The sequence below is a fragment of the Candoia aspera genome, chromosome 4 (assembly GCF_035149785.1).
Source record: "Candoia aspera isolate rCanAsp1 chromosome 4, rCanAsp1.hap2, whole genome shotgun sequence".
Lineage (NCBI taxonomy): Eukaryota > Metazoa > Chordata > Lepidosauria > Squamata > Boidae > Candoia > Candoia aspera.
In genome coordinates, this window is record NC_086156.1 from 71303009 (window position 1) to 71315238 (window position 12230).

General features: G+C 40.9%; 1 protein-coding gene across 1 annotated transcript; it reads left to right on the top strand.

The window, feature by feature from the left end:
* Positions 1-8314: 8314 nt before the first annotated feature.
* LOC134496316 (receptor activity-modifying protein 1-like) lies at positions 8315-11570 on the top strand (the record flags this gene model as incomplete). The annotated part of the gene is made up of 4 exons (XM_063302052.1): positions 8315-8360; positions 8521-8547; positions 9914-10055; positions 11333-11570. Coding segments are annotated over 4 exons (453 nt in total), but the record flags the coding sequence as incomplete, so codon positions are not given.
* Positions 11571-12230: the final 660 nt, after the last annotated feature.

Sequence of the window (12230 nt, forward strand, 5' to 3'; positions counted from 1 at the left end):
CTCTTTGTGACCCCATGGACCATAGCATGCCAGGCCTTCCTGTCCTCCACTGTCTCCCGGAGTTTACTCAATTTCATGCTCATTGCATCGGTGATGCTATCTAACCATCTCATCCTCTGCCATCCCCTTCTCCTTTTGCCTTCAGTCTTTCCTGGCATCAGGGTCTTTTCCAGTGAGTCCTCTTCGCATTAGGTGGCCAAAGTATTTGAGCTTCAGCTTCAGTATCTGTCCTTCCAGTGAGCAGTCAGGGTTGATTTCCTGTAGGATTGACTGATTTGACCTCCTTGCCATCCAAGGGACTCTTAAGAGTCTCCTCCAGCACCACAGTTCGAAAGCATCAATTCTTCGGCACTCAGCTTTCCTTATGGTCCAACTCTCACAGCCATACATCACTACTGGGAAAACCATAGCTTTGATTATACGGACCTTTGTTGGCAAGGTGATGTCTCTGCTTTTTAATATGCTGTCTATGTTTGCCATAGCTTTCCTCCCAAGGAGCAGGCGCCTTTTAATTTCATGGCTGCAGTCGCCATCTGCGGTGATCTTGGAGCCCAAGAAAATAAAATCTGTCACTGCTTCCATTTCTTCCCCTTCTATTTGCCAGGAAGTGATGGGACCAGATGCCATGATCTTAGTTTTTTTAATGTTGAGTTTCAAGCCAGCTTTTGCACTCTCCTCTTTCACCCTCATCAAGAGGCTCTTTAGTTCCTCTTCACTTTCTGCCATTAGGGTAGTATCGTCTGCATATCTGAGGTTGTTGATATTTCTTCCAGCAATCTTAATTCCGGCTTGTGATTCATCCAGGCCAGCATTTCTCATGATGTACTCTGCATATAAGTTAAATAAGCAGGGTGACAAAATACAGCCTTGTCGTACTCTTTTTCCAATTTTGAACAAATCGGTTGTTCCATGTCCGGTTCTAACTGTTGCTTTCTGATCCGCATACAGGTTTCTCAGGATACAGGTAAGGTGGTCCGGTACTCCCATCTCTTTAAGAATTCGCCACAGTTTGTTGTGATCCACACAATCAAAGGCTTTAGCGTAGTCAATGAAGCAGAAGTAGATGTTTTTCTGGAACTCTCTTGCTTTCTCCATGATCCAGCGAATGTTGGCAATTTGATCTCTAGTTCCTCTGCCTCTTTGAAACCCAGCTTGTACTTCTGGTAGTTCTCGGTTCACATACTGCTGAAGCCTAGCTTGTAGGATTTTGAGCATAACCTTGCTAGCATGTGAAATGAGAGCAATTGTGCGGTAGTTTGAACATTCTTTGGCATTGCCCTTCTTTGGAATTGGAACGTAAACTGACCTTTTCCAATCCTGTGGCCACTGTTGAGTTTTCCAAATTTGCTGGCATATTGAGTGCAGCACTTTAACAGCATCATCTTTTAGAATTTTAAATAGCTCAGCTGGAATACTGTCATCTCCGCTAGCTTTGTTGTTAGTAATGCTTCCTAAGGCCCACTTGACTTCACTCTCTAGGATGTCCGGCTCAAGGTCAGTGACCACACCATTGTAGTTATCAGGGACATTAAGATCTTTCTTGTATAGTTCTTCTGTATATTCTTGCCACCTCTTCTTAATCTCTTCTGCTTCTGTTAGGTCCCTGCCTTTTTTGTCCTTTATCATATCCATCTTTGCATAAAACGTTCCCTTGATATCTCCAATTTTCTTGAAGAGATCTCTAGACTTCCCCATTCTATTGTTTTCCTCCATTTCTTTGCATTGTTCATCTAAGAAGGCCTTTTTATCTCTGCTTGCTATTCTCTGGAAATCTGCATTTAGTTGGTTATATCTTTCCCTTTTTCCCTTGCTTTTCTCTAGCACTTGGTAGAGTGGCCATGAAGTCTTTGGAAAAGATATTCAAGTGCATTGATGTGTCTGTATCAAAAAACATCAGAATCATGCAAACCATGGTATTCCCTGTGACGCTCTGTGGAAGTAAATGTTGGACTTTGAAGAAGCAAAGTAAGAAGAGTATTGATGCTTTTGAACTTTGATGTTGGGGAAGACTCCTGAGAATTCCATGGAGAGCCAAGAAAACAAACAAATGGATCATCGAACAAATCATCCCAGATTTCTCACTTGAGGCACAAATGGCCAGGCTCAAATTATCCTACTTCAGATACATTATGTGAAGACCCAGCTCTCTGGAGAAGGCTCTAATGCTGGGGAAGGTAGAAGGAAAGAGAAGAAGAGGACAACCCCCAGTAAGGTGGATGGACTCAGTTATAGCAGCAATGGGTGCACCACTGGAAGACCTGAAAGACCAGGTTAGGGACAGATAGTCATTGAGAAAATTTCTGTGGTCTATGTGGTTGCTAAGAGTCAACAAGAACTTGATGGCACATAATCAGTCAATCAATCAATGAATTAGATTGTCCCTATTGCTGTCTGCTATCTTACTTCAGTTGCCTCCCTTCTGACTTGTTGATGAATGGTAGTGCCCTGAATTATTATTTGCAAGTCTGCTTACGTAAAGCTATTGGCGATTCCTCTGGCTATGTTTCCCTCCCTGCTCTGAACATCAATATTTGCAGGAACGTTTGCCAATCATAGCAGTGTTGTAGGGATGGGGTGGAGTCTGAAAGCTGACAACGTACTCTGAATGTCTTGGGACACTGAACATGCCTGCTAAGAATGGTGGGAATCTTTTAGCTTTTTCTTTCAGAGTGGATTGACTCAGGATGTTTTCCTGAGGGAAACAGTTGTATCTTATTTTCAGTCTTTATTCCTCACCACTCTACATCAGGAGGAAGTTTTGCCCTTGGATTTTTATCCAGATGCGAATAGATTTATGATTTCTTCCCTCCTGCCTTTTTTCTGCCTCTGCTAAATGCCCATGCACAGTAATTTACTGTGATCTACTGACAGGTCCTTCAACCAGGAATCTGGTATTGCCTTTTCAGCCTAATAAATTTTATTAAAAAATTGTGAGCTACAGCTCTCTTCATCGGATCCATGGAGGGGCTAAACTGATGTAGGTTTTAAATTGAGATGAGGTGGAGGGGAGGAGGAGACAGAGGGGTTATGCAGATGTAGGTTACATATGAGACAGATTACAAATACCTTATCTGATAACAGCTAAAAACCCATTACACATCTGTATAATACCGTCTTCCCCAAACTCCTTCTGATTTTGGGCTACCATAGACTACCACAGCTCTCCTCCTATTGTTCTGTCAACTAAATTCTGACCCTCAGTTCATCTGAAAAAATATTTCAGCTCCAGTATCTGCAATTATTCTTGCTAAATTACTACAATCAAATGAAATATGTTTTGAGGTTTATTCATTTTTATTTACAGATTGTCATCAGAACAGGCTTCAGGTTTTCCAAATTTTGGTGACCTTGTTCAGTTCATTTTGCCTGGACTGTCTGCCAGTAATTGCTTCTCTGAAGTTTTATGTAATCTGTGATAATATGCACCCACCTTGCTTTTCTTTTAGCCTCATTTTCAATTGCCTTCAGTTTTTCCAAAGATCAGTGTCTCCTCCAATGATGCTTATGTGTCCACAGTAATTATGCTTTAGCATCATCACTAGTGCTTCCAGTAAATAGCCTGATTATGCTTCATAGTCTCTTTATTTCATAGCTTCAGTCACAAATGCTGTGAATTTGTAAGCCTAGGAAGATGAGCCTGCTACTTCTTTGCTTGTATACATTGGATCGGCGTTGCCTGTTGACATAATTTTAGTTTTTTCAAACAATCAAAACTTTGAAGGAGCAATTGAGACTCATTCATTTGACTAAACTTGACCACAATTCCTGGATGACTGAGCAGAACAAGACTCAATTGCTGCTTCATAGTTCTGCTTGTTTTTTTTAATCCTCCTTTCCTGTTTGCCATTTTATTCTGCTTTGCAGGATTGCCAAGAAGTCCTCACTTGATTCCAGATTACTACATCAGAATAAATCAGGTCTTCTGTGTAATACTTAGTGGGCGTCTTTTTCTTTGTAATACAGGGGATGATTAAAGGGGCCTTGCAGAAAAATTCTTCTTGGAATTTTGGAACAGTTAGTGCAGTTTTTATTATTTTCGTGTGGGAAATGGGGTAGGGACAGAAAAGAGAGAGAAGATGAAAGCCTAAATAGGTGGGAGAAAAGAATTGTATAACTCTCTTTGCTGTCATCTAGTGGTCATCTGGATTTTTGCAGCCTTGATGTGGTACACCTAGGTAAAGCAGAGATCATGTGTTTAGTCAGCTTTTTATATCCATGGGTTTACAACTATTCTGAAGGACCACTAAACCTACAGCCTTTGGCCAGGAGCATAAATATTGTGAAGGCAGGGGAAGCCAAAGCCTTGGGACCCACAGGTGCAGGGAACACCTCCAGGCATCCCCCAAAACCTACTCCCTACACTAAGCCTTCAACAATCCCAAATGCAATATGGGCTACCATATTTGGTGCACAATGTAGCTAACCAGATAGCAGCAAAGAGTTACCATTTTCTGTACTGTATCTGTACTGTGATACCTAGTGTTCACCCAAATTTTTGCAGCTGGAATGGAATGGAGGAATGGTTGGTGAAGATGATGGAACCTGCAGAGATGGCTAAATAAGAGCCAGTTTGGTGTAGTGGTTAAGGCACCAGGCTAGAAACCAGGAGTTCTAGTCCTGCCTTAGGCATGAAAGCCAGCTGGGTCACCTCACAGGGTGGTTGTTGTGGGGAAAATAGGAGGAGGAAGGAGTATTGGGTATGTTCCCCACCTTGAGTTATTTATAAAAATAATAAAGGTGGGATAAAAAAAATGTCCTTGATTAGAGAAAAGACAATAGCCATATTTATGGCTGATTGAAAACCCTTTATAGACTTTTTGCATGAAATGGAAAAAAATGCATCTATGACTTGTGGTTCTGATGATTAGAAAAAAAAGGTGAATAGAAAAAGGCAAGCTTTTTTTGTAATCATAGAGTTAGAGATAATTTTGTAGTCATACTTGTATTTGCTGCAGAGATAATTGGAAGCTTCTTTCTTTCTTTCTTTCTTTCTTTCTCTCCATTTTCTATTGTTAGTGTTAGTTGTTATGTTTTCTTTAAAGCTTTTAATAAATTTAGTGGGAAAAAAAGGAGGGAGGGAAGAGATGCTGCCATTACTACCACTAGCTTCTTTCTCCTTCACTGCTGCTTTTGAGTGAGCTGTGGCCTCAGTAGTAATAGCATGTGCTGGAACTGGAGCCCTCAGAGCCCCTGGAGGCTCCCAGCTGACGGCCGCCGTCCTGTTTCCTTCTCCTTTCTGATTGTGAAGGAATAAGGGGGAGAGAATAGTCATACCATATCTGGACTGCACACACCTAGATGACCACTAGAGGGCAGGAAAGATAGAGAAAATTCATTGCTGGCATCCAGTGATAATTTTTGCAGCCCAAGTAAGAGATTTGCTTTGGAGCTCAGAGAGAGCTCAAGCGCCTGTATTTTTAACTGTGGGCTTACTTCTCTTCTTCCTACAGAAGTGTGCTAAATCTGCTGTTTAAGTGAGGATGCTCTTCTGAGAGAACTGCCTTTCTAGCTCTGCCACCCACCAATCATCTCTTTGGCAGACCGCAGGGGGAAAAAAAGGCAGATCGGAAGAGTACCTAAAATCTGGGGGAGGAGACATGCCTGCAGCAGTATGAAGTGTCCAGAAAACGGGCAGACCCCCACCCGCCACCCCGTGGGTCACCTGACTGTGCTGCCAACCAAGTAGTTGGTGAAGCATGTCTGATTTTACAGACTTTGAAACTGCCCTGGTTGCTGCTGGCTTCAAGGGGAAAACAGCCGGTTTCCCTGGTCACAGGAACTCGTCTTGCCCCTTACTTTCTGGGCTTTGGGCCTTTTCAGGCGGTTTGATGTCTTTTCAGCTCTCCTGGGATTCTTCAGCATGCAACCAGAGAAATGCACACATCATGATGTAGAGATGGGGATGGGGATAAATGAGTTCAAGCAATGTACTTTCTTTTCTTTGTGCATGGCATGGCAGCGAATGGATCTTTTTACAGCAGGATCTATGCATCTCTGACTCGAGTCGTGATTTTAGCTTCTTTTTCTTGATGTTTTGAGGTGGGCAAGTTTGAAGGTGATCATGGATTGTTTTCTAACTGCTTTTTATGCATGGGAACCAGAAATGGTGGCAGTATGGAATTTATCAATCTCTGAACGTGTATAATTCAGAGTTTATTGCAGGAGTAAGAAACTGCTCCCTTGGCAAACTATAGGAGATCTGTATTGTTTGCTATTTATTTCATTCTGAGGAATAGCAACACATTCTAACTCTTTCACATGTAAAATAGTCCTGGTCCTGATTTCATTAGGCCTGAATTGAAGATCGTGAAATTCTCTCCCATTGGCTGAAGTGTTGCCAAGGGCCCAAACATAACATAGGGGCAATAGGGGCATTAGATGTTCATATGACAAGGGAGACGAAAATGCTGATTTTTTTCTTGGACTGGTGATGAGAATGTCTTGTATTCCCTGGCTTTGTCTCCTGAATTCCATCCTGGTTTTGCTTTTCTGCAGAGGTGAGCATCTCCCCCCCACCCCCATGGTGAAATTATTTTGACCAATATTTAGAAACTGCTTTGTCCCCTGATGATTATTTGGAGATGAAATATCTTGCATGATCCTGGCAGGGAGGTGGAGTAGAGGGTGTATAGCACAAAGGGAAGAAACAGGAAATTCTTGGCTTCATTGTCTAAAAAGCCTTTTTATCTGTATCAGGAAAAGAATAAGTAGTCCATGGAACCCAAACAACTACTTGGTTATTTGTGGGTTGAGGTGATGAATATATGGGTGTGGGTGTAGTTTTATACCTTTAACTGAAATGACAGATCTGCAGAATGGTACATATATATATCTTCTCTGAACGTCACAGTATTTTTGACAGGCTGTCAGGATGTTTCTAGAATTATTGTTATTATTATTATTATTATCATCAAGAAATGTCTGTGTACAGGAGTTTTTTTATCATGACCATTATATTTGTGATTCCTTAAAAGAGGCTTTCTTCCATTTGCCTTGGAACAGCACACACACTTCAAATTATGTAATTAGAAATCCACAAAATCATTAGCTTCGATACCAGCACAACAAGCAGTCCTCAGGGAAAGGAGTGGCTCTTTCTAAACATTGGTCAATTGCAACCCAATACTATATATTTGTTTTCTTCACTAAGCCTTTCTGTCATGGGAATGTGTGAAGTTAGTTCTTCGACAATCTTCTCATGGTCCATAGTGCTACTCTATTTTCCTATTCTTGGGTTCAGTTACATTATTCAGCAGTATCTCTGACAACCTTGTTTACTGTAGACACTAGATAGAGGCCTTCTGCTTCCAAGATAACTGAAGGGACCAGGGGTTCAATGCTTGGGGTCACAGGTGACAGAGAGAAGGACAAACAAGCTTCTTCTTGTAACTAGAATTAGTTTCAAAGATATGAAAACAAAGTGGAGCAAGCGAACCTTCCTTCTCTTTCTAGCAGTTGTGCAGACACAAACAAGATAGGAACAATTAAAATATTGCATTGGTGGAGACCAGACTCAGATGTTCCTCCTAGACTTTTGTTTCCTTGCTGCCAGATTGTTTCCTCTCTCACCCCTTCCAGTGTGCCCAGAGGAGCCACAGCCTGAAAATCAAGAGCTTTAGGAAAGGACTCCATGATAATAACTGGTTATTAGAACAGTTACTCAAAGAATGGCTCTTTAGAGCACCTCCACCAAAAAAGCATCCCTCCTCTGGAAGGGGTGAGTGAGGGTAAAAGGATTTAGGATAGGTAAGTAAAAGAATAGGTGAAAGAATAGGTGCAGTGTCTTAGCCCAAGGAAGTTCTGCAACTGTTAGAGTGAAAGATAGATATTTATTGCCAGGGAAGGTAAGGATTAGCATCTTAGAGATCCTTTCTACAATACAAGTTACCAAAAGTCATCTTGCTGTGAGACTAAGAAAGTATTCGAAAGAAGTTAACCTAAATTGTGACTTTACAGGAACTTGTTCTCAACCTTCTAAGGATATATAATAGACATTAATTTGATTCTTTGATCACATGTTTTTGTAAAACAGCGACAGTAGGTTGTTCTATATCTTTCCTTCATATACTGTATAGAGAGAAAAATAGAAGAGGCAAAAAAGAATTTCCAAATCAGGAAATGGTTTAATGAGTGCAGTGAAGCCAATAGATCCTTTGAAGATCTCCCCAGATTATTGTAATTAAATTTTAATTCTGAAGAACAAACATAAAATAAACAGGAAGGATACCCACACCAGGGTGCACAACAGGCTCAGACACTGAGGAGCAAGTTGATGAAGGTTCTGTAATGCTTGTGCAAAACCCTTTTCTCCTTTTCTCCAGGGTGTACGGGGCAGATGCACAGTGACCTGGATGATGGCGGTAAACAAAATATATACTTGTTTTCTTTAAGTTTTTAATCTTAAGCTAAGTTCACAACGTCCTGAGAAATAAAAGTAGATATAGATGATCTCTAGATCTGGCACATCATTGTTACAAGTTCTCTGTGATTCCTCAACTCTTATTTGTCTTCCTCTTCTAGTCTCCTATCTGTACCTGGATGAAGAAGGTGAGTGTAATGTCCTATTCCTACTCAATCTCTATCTAATATTGCATAATAAGAAACCTTATTTTGGAGCTCTTGTCTATTAGTCGCTGGCTTCTAATTTAGTGAGACTTGCATTCTAAAATGATTTGCTTAACTACCATCTCATCCATATCTGCCTCTTCTGCTATACTGGGAATGTTCTCATGTGACACTAACTACCCATAGCACATTTTCAGACCCTATGCATAATTTACATGTGGTTTAATTAGAATGAGAAATATTCAAGATGCCTCCTCTGAATTCTGCCTAAGTGTTCAAGGAAGCAGAAGAAAACCACATGGACACAATAATTTCTTTGTATGGGATCCTGGTGTGATTCTTGGTATCATTTCTGATCATGCCTTCCATTTGCTCAGCTTAATAATTCTAGAAAAACAGATTTTGGCACAGGCTTATTGCATCTTAGAATTATGGTGTTGATAAAGTTTATGAAATCCTTTTTTTGTGAGGAGAGGCAAAAAGTGTTCCTTCTGTAATATGTGACTCCTTGCAACAAGATATGTGGTGTTGTTTGGAGGCTTAGATGGGTTTTTAAAGATATTAGATAGATTTCATAAGAAAGGATATCAGTGGCTATTTTATGTTTCTCAGTTCCAGATACAACAGGGAAGAAACCTGTTGTTTCCAAGACCAATTGATATGTTTCTCAGAAATGTAAGACGTAACAAGTACCCTGCTGGATCAGACAAGTCCAGCATTCTGGGTTATATAGTATCTAGTCACATCTATTTTGATGCTCCAAACAGAAGGTTGATAGCCCTCTTCCATACTTACTTCTTAACAGCTGGTCTACAACAACCTTTGATTTCAGATGCAGGGTATAGCCATTAGACTATTAGCTACGGTACTGATATACTATGAATGTATCTTACCCTTTTTATAACAGTTTAAATTGGTAGTTATCAGCACATCTTAGCTGGCCACTGGATCTGATAGCAACCAGGTGGTATTTGGGCACTGTGAGTTGGCTGATATACAGTAAGTTGTGCCAACATATAATATATAAATAAATTCTACAGTGTATTTCTTTTTCTTGTATCCAATTTAACTATAGTGTCAATTTTGGATTGACTGTACAAGAAAGGTTCAAGGGCATTTTGAATGTCATGTGTAAAAGCAAATAAAACACATTGATCTAGCTACAACATTCATTTGCTTGGCTGATTATCAGAAGCAAGAATTCTGTAAATTCAAAATGTGAGACTTCTTAAAGCAGGTTTTACTGATAAATGCATCTTAAGAAATACAATCATCTGCTGTCACCATTTATTGCTATCTTTTTGCCAATTTCTCCTTTCTTGGGACTGATCCTCTCTTCTTCCACCAGAATCTTTTGAAGAAGAAGACCAAGCCATTGCCTGTGATGAAATCTACTATGATCAGATAGCCTTGTATTGCTGGCCCAGGTTTCATGCCACCATCACAACTACAGCTGAAAGTACTCGTTGCCTCTGGAAAACGATTGGCAGGTATAGATCTTTGAAGTCTGGTTCCTGGTACCTTAGGGGAGTAGTGCGTCTTCTCTTCCTTTCTTTCTGAAAGATCTTTGGTTCTTTTTTCAGACAGAAAAGAACCCAGACAATCTTTTCAAAAGTCAGTGTACATTTAATGATTGCAGCACTCTATCACCATTAAGTCCAATCAGATGTTCTGGGAACGTTTGATTGGGGAGCATAACAGTACAATTTAAGTAAAGATATAAACAAAGAAAGGGTGCTTTGATTCTTATAGATAAACATGTACTATGGCATTGGAGAAGAGCTTCCTTTATGAAAAATGAACATTCCTGCCAAATTCAGAAAGCTGATTTATGATGGTTAAATATGAATTCCTCAATAGTTGGTCTTTAGATGTTGTGAAAGTTCAGGTTGTTGGCTTGCTGGAATGTATGTACTCCTTGGAAGTATGACTCAGATCACTTACATAGGAATGGTCATATTCCAGATTGCTGACTGGATAGTTTGGTGCAGAATTTTCATATCATATTGTGCATCCAAATGAGTTTGACCGTCATCATCAAAAACAAATCAGTTCCATGAACAGGGCAAGGAGAGGTTCTTCCCATTTCATCAAGGCTCCATGCCTGTGGCCTGTCCGCTGGACTATGTTTGGATATGGGCTTAGCCCTCTTTCAAAAGAAACAGCACCTTGAGGCTTGCAGCCTGTCACTCAGGCAGTCCTCATACCATGCACCTACCTATATCCCTCCAACCCCGCCAGGTGAGGGGAAAGAAAACCAGGGGAATGCTCCACTTTTCTTAACTGGTTCCAAATTAAAATAGTAAGGTCAGCACCAGTCACTTGGCCTCATTACTGTGACAAAATAGGGCCCAGCATTCAGAGCAACACATTTTATGTCAGCACAATTTTCTGCTGGCTCAGACTGGAAGATAGCTGTGCCCTTCAAGGTCTGTGCCATGCCTTCACACCAGCCTACTGCAGAAACAACTGCTTCTCCCCTAGATGACTACTAAGATTCCCTGGGGAGGGTTTTCCAGGCAGATAACCACAGCCCCAACTACGACCATCCTAGCTAATCCATTGCAGTTTGCAGTTATGCACCAGGTTAAGGGTGATAGAAATTGTAGTCAAATACCATAAAAGAATGCACAAGGCTGATTTCCTGATTAGAAGGAATAATAAAGAGAGGCCTCTTCTACACATAAACAGCCAAAGCGCTCCTGCTTTGACTGAGCATCTTATTTTCGCCGTGCCTCACAACTCTTCCATTTTTCTCCCTCTGCAGCATATATGGTGAACTTGTCATTTGCACTGGACTACTGGCTGAAATTATGGATTGCCCTGTGTCCAGCCCCACCCTGGATGCCTTCTTTGGGAGAATCCACACTGAGTACTTTGCCAACTGCTCCTCGCCTACCAGGACCCTTGTCCTTCAGGCACCAGTAGGAACAGTCATCACTTTGGCTTCCTTGCTTGTCTGCTTGGTACCCCTCTCTGTTGCTCTTATGCTCTGCAAGGTTTGACCTAAACTTTAGTTAGAGGTGGAGCAGATGGTTTGAATCTGGAAAGGCAAAATAGAGAGTATCACTTTTGGGCTTCTGGCCAAATTGATGGAAAGAAATAATTGGTTTCAAGAGTAAAGGACTGTAAAATAATTAAGATGGCATTATACTAAAGCAGTGGTGGGCAAATTCTGTGGTCTGTGATTGATTGATTGACTGATTACATTACACATTCACCAAGTCAATGACAACTTTTAGCCCCACATAGATAGACCTCCTCCAGGATGATCTGTCCCCAACTTTCAGGTCTTCCAACGGTGCATCCACTGCCCCTGTAATCAAATTCATCCATCTGGCTGCTGGTTGTCCTCTTTTCTTTCCTTCCACCTTTCCCAGCATCACAGATTTCTCAAGACAGCTACATCTCTGCATAATGTGCCCAAAACATGATAATTTGAATTATCTGGAAATCCTGACATGAAAGAACTTGCTTGAAAACAGAAGACTTGTTTTACTGTGGAAAATCAAGTATGTTTTTGCAAGATGCAGTCCTGCAAGACCATATAAATTTGTCAGAGGAGTATATATATGAGAGTCACTGGACAGGATCCTACCACTATTCTACTTCTTTATAAAAATGAAACTAAAAAGGCGTGGGTCTGGGTGGCTGGCAACAACCAA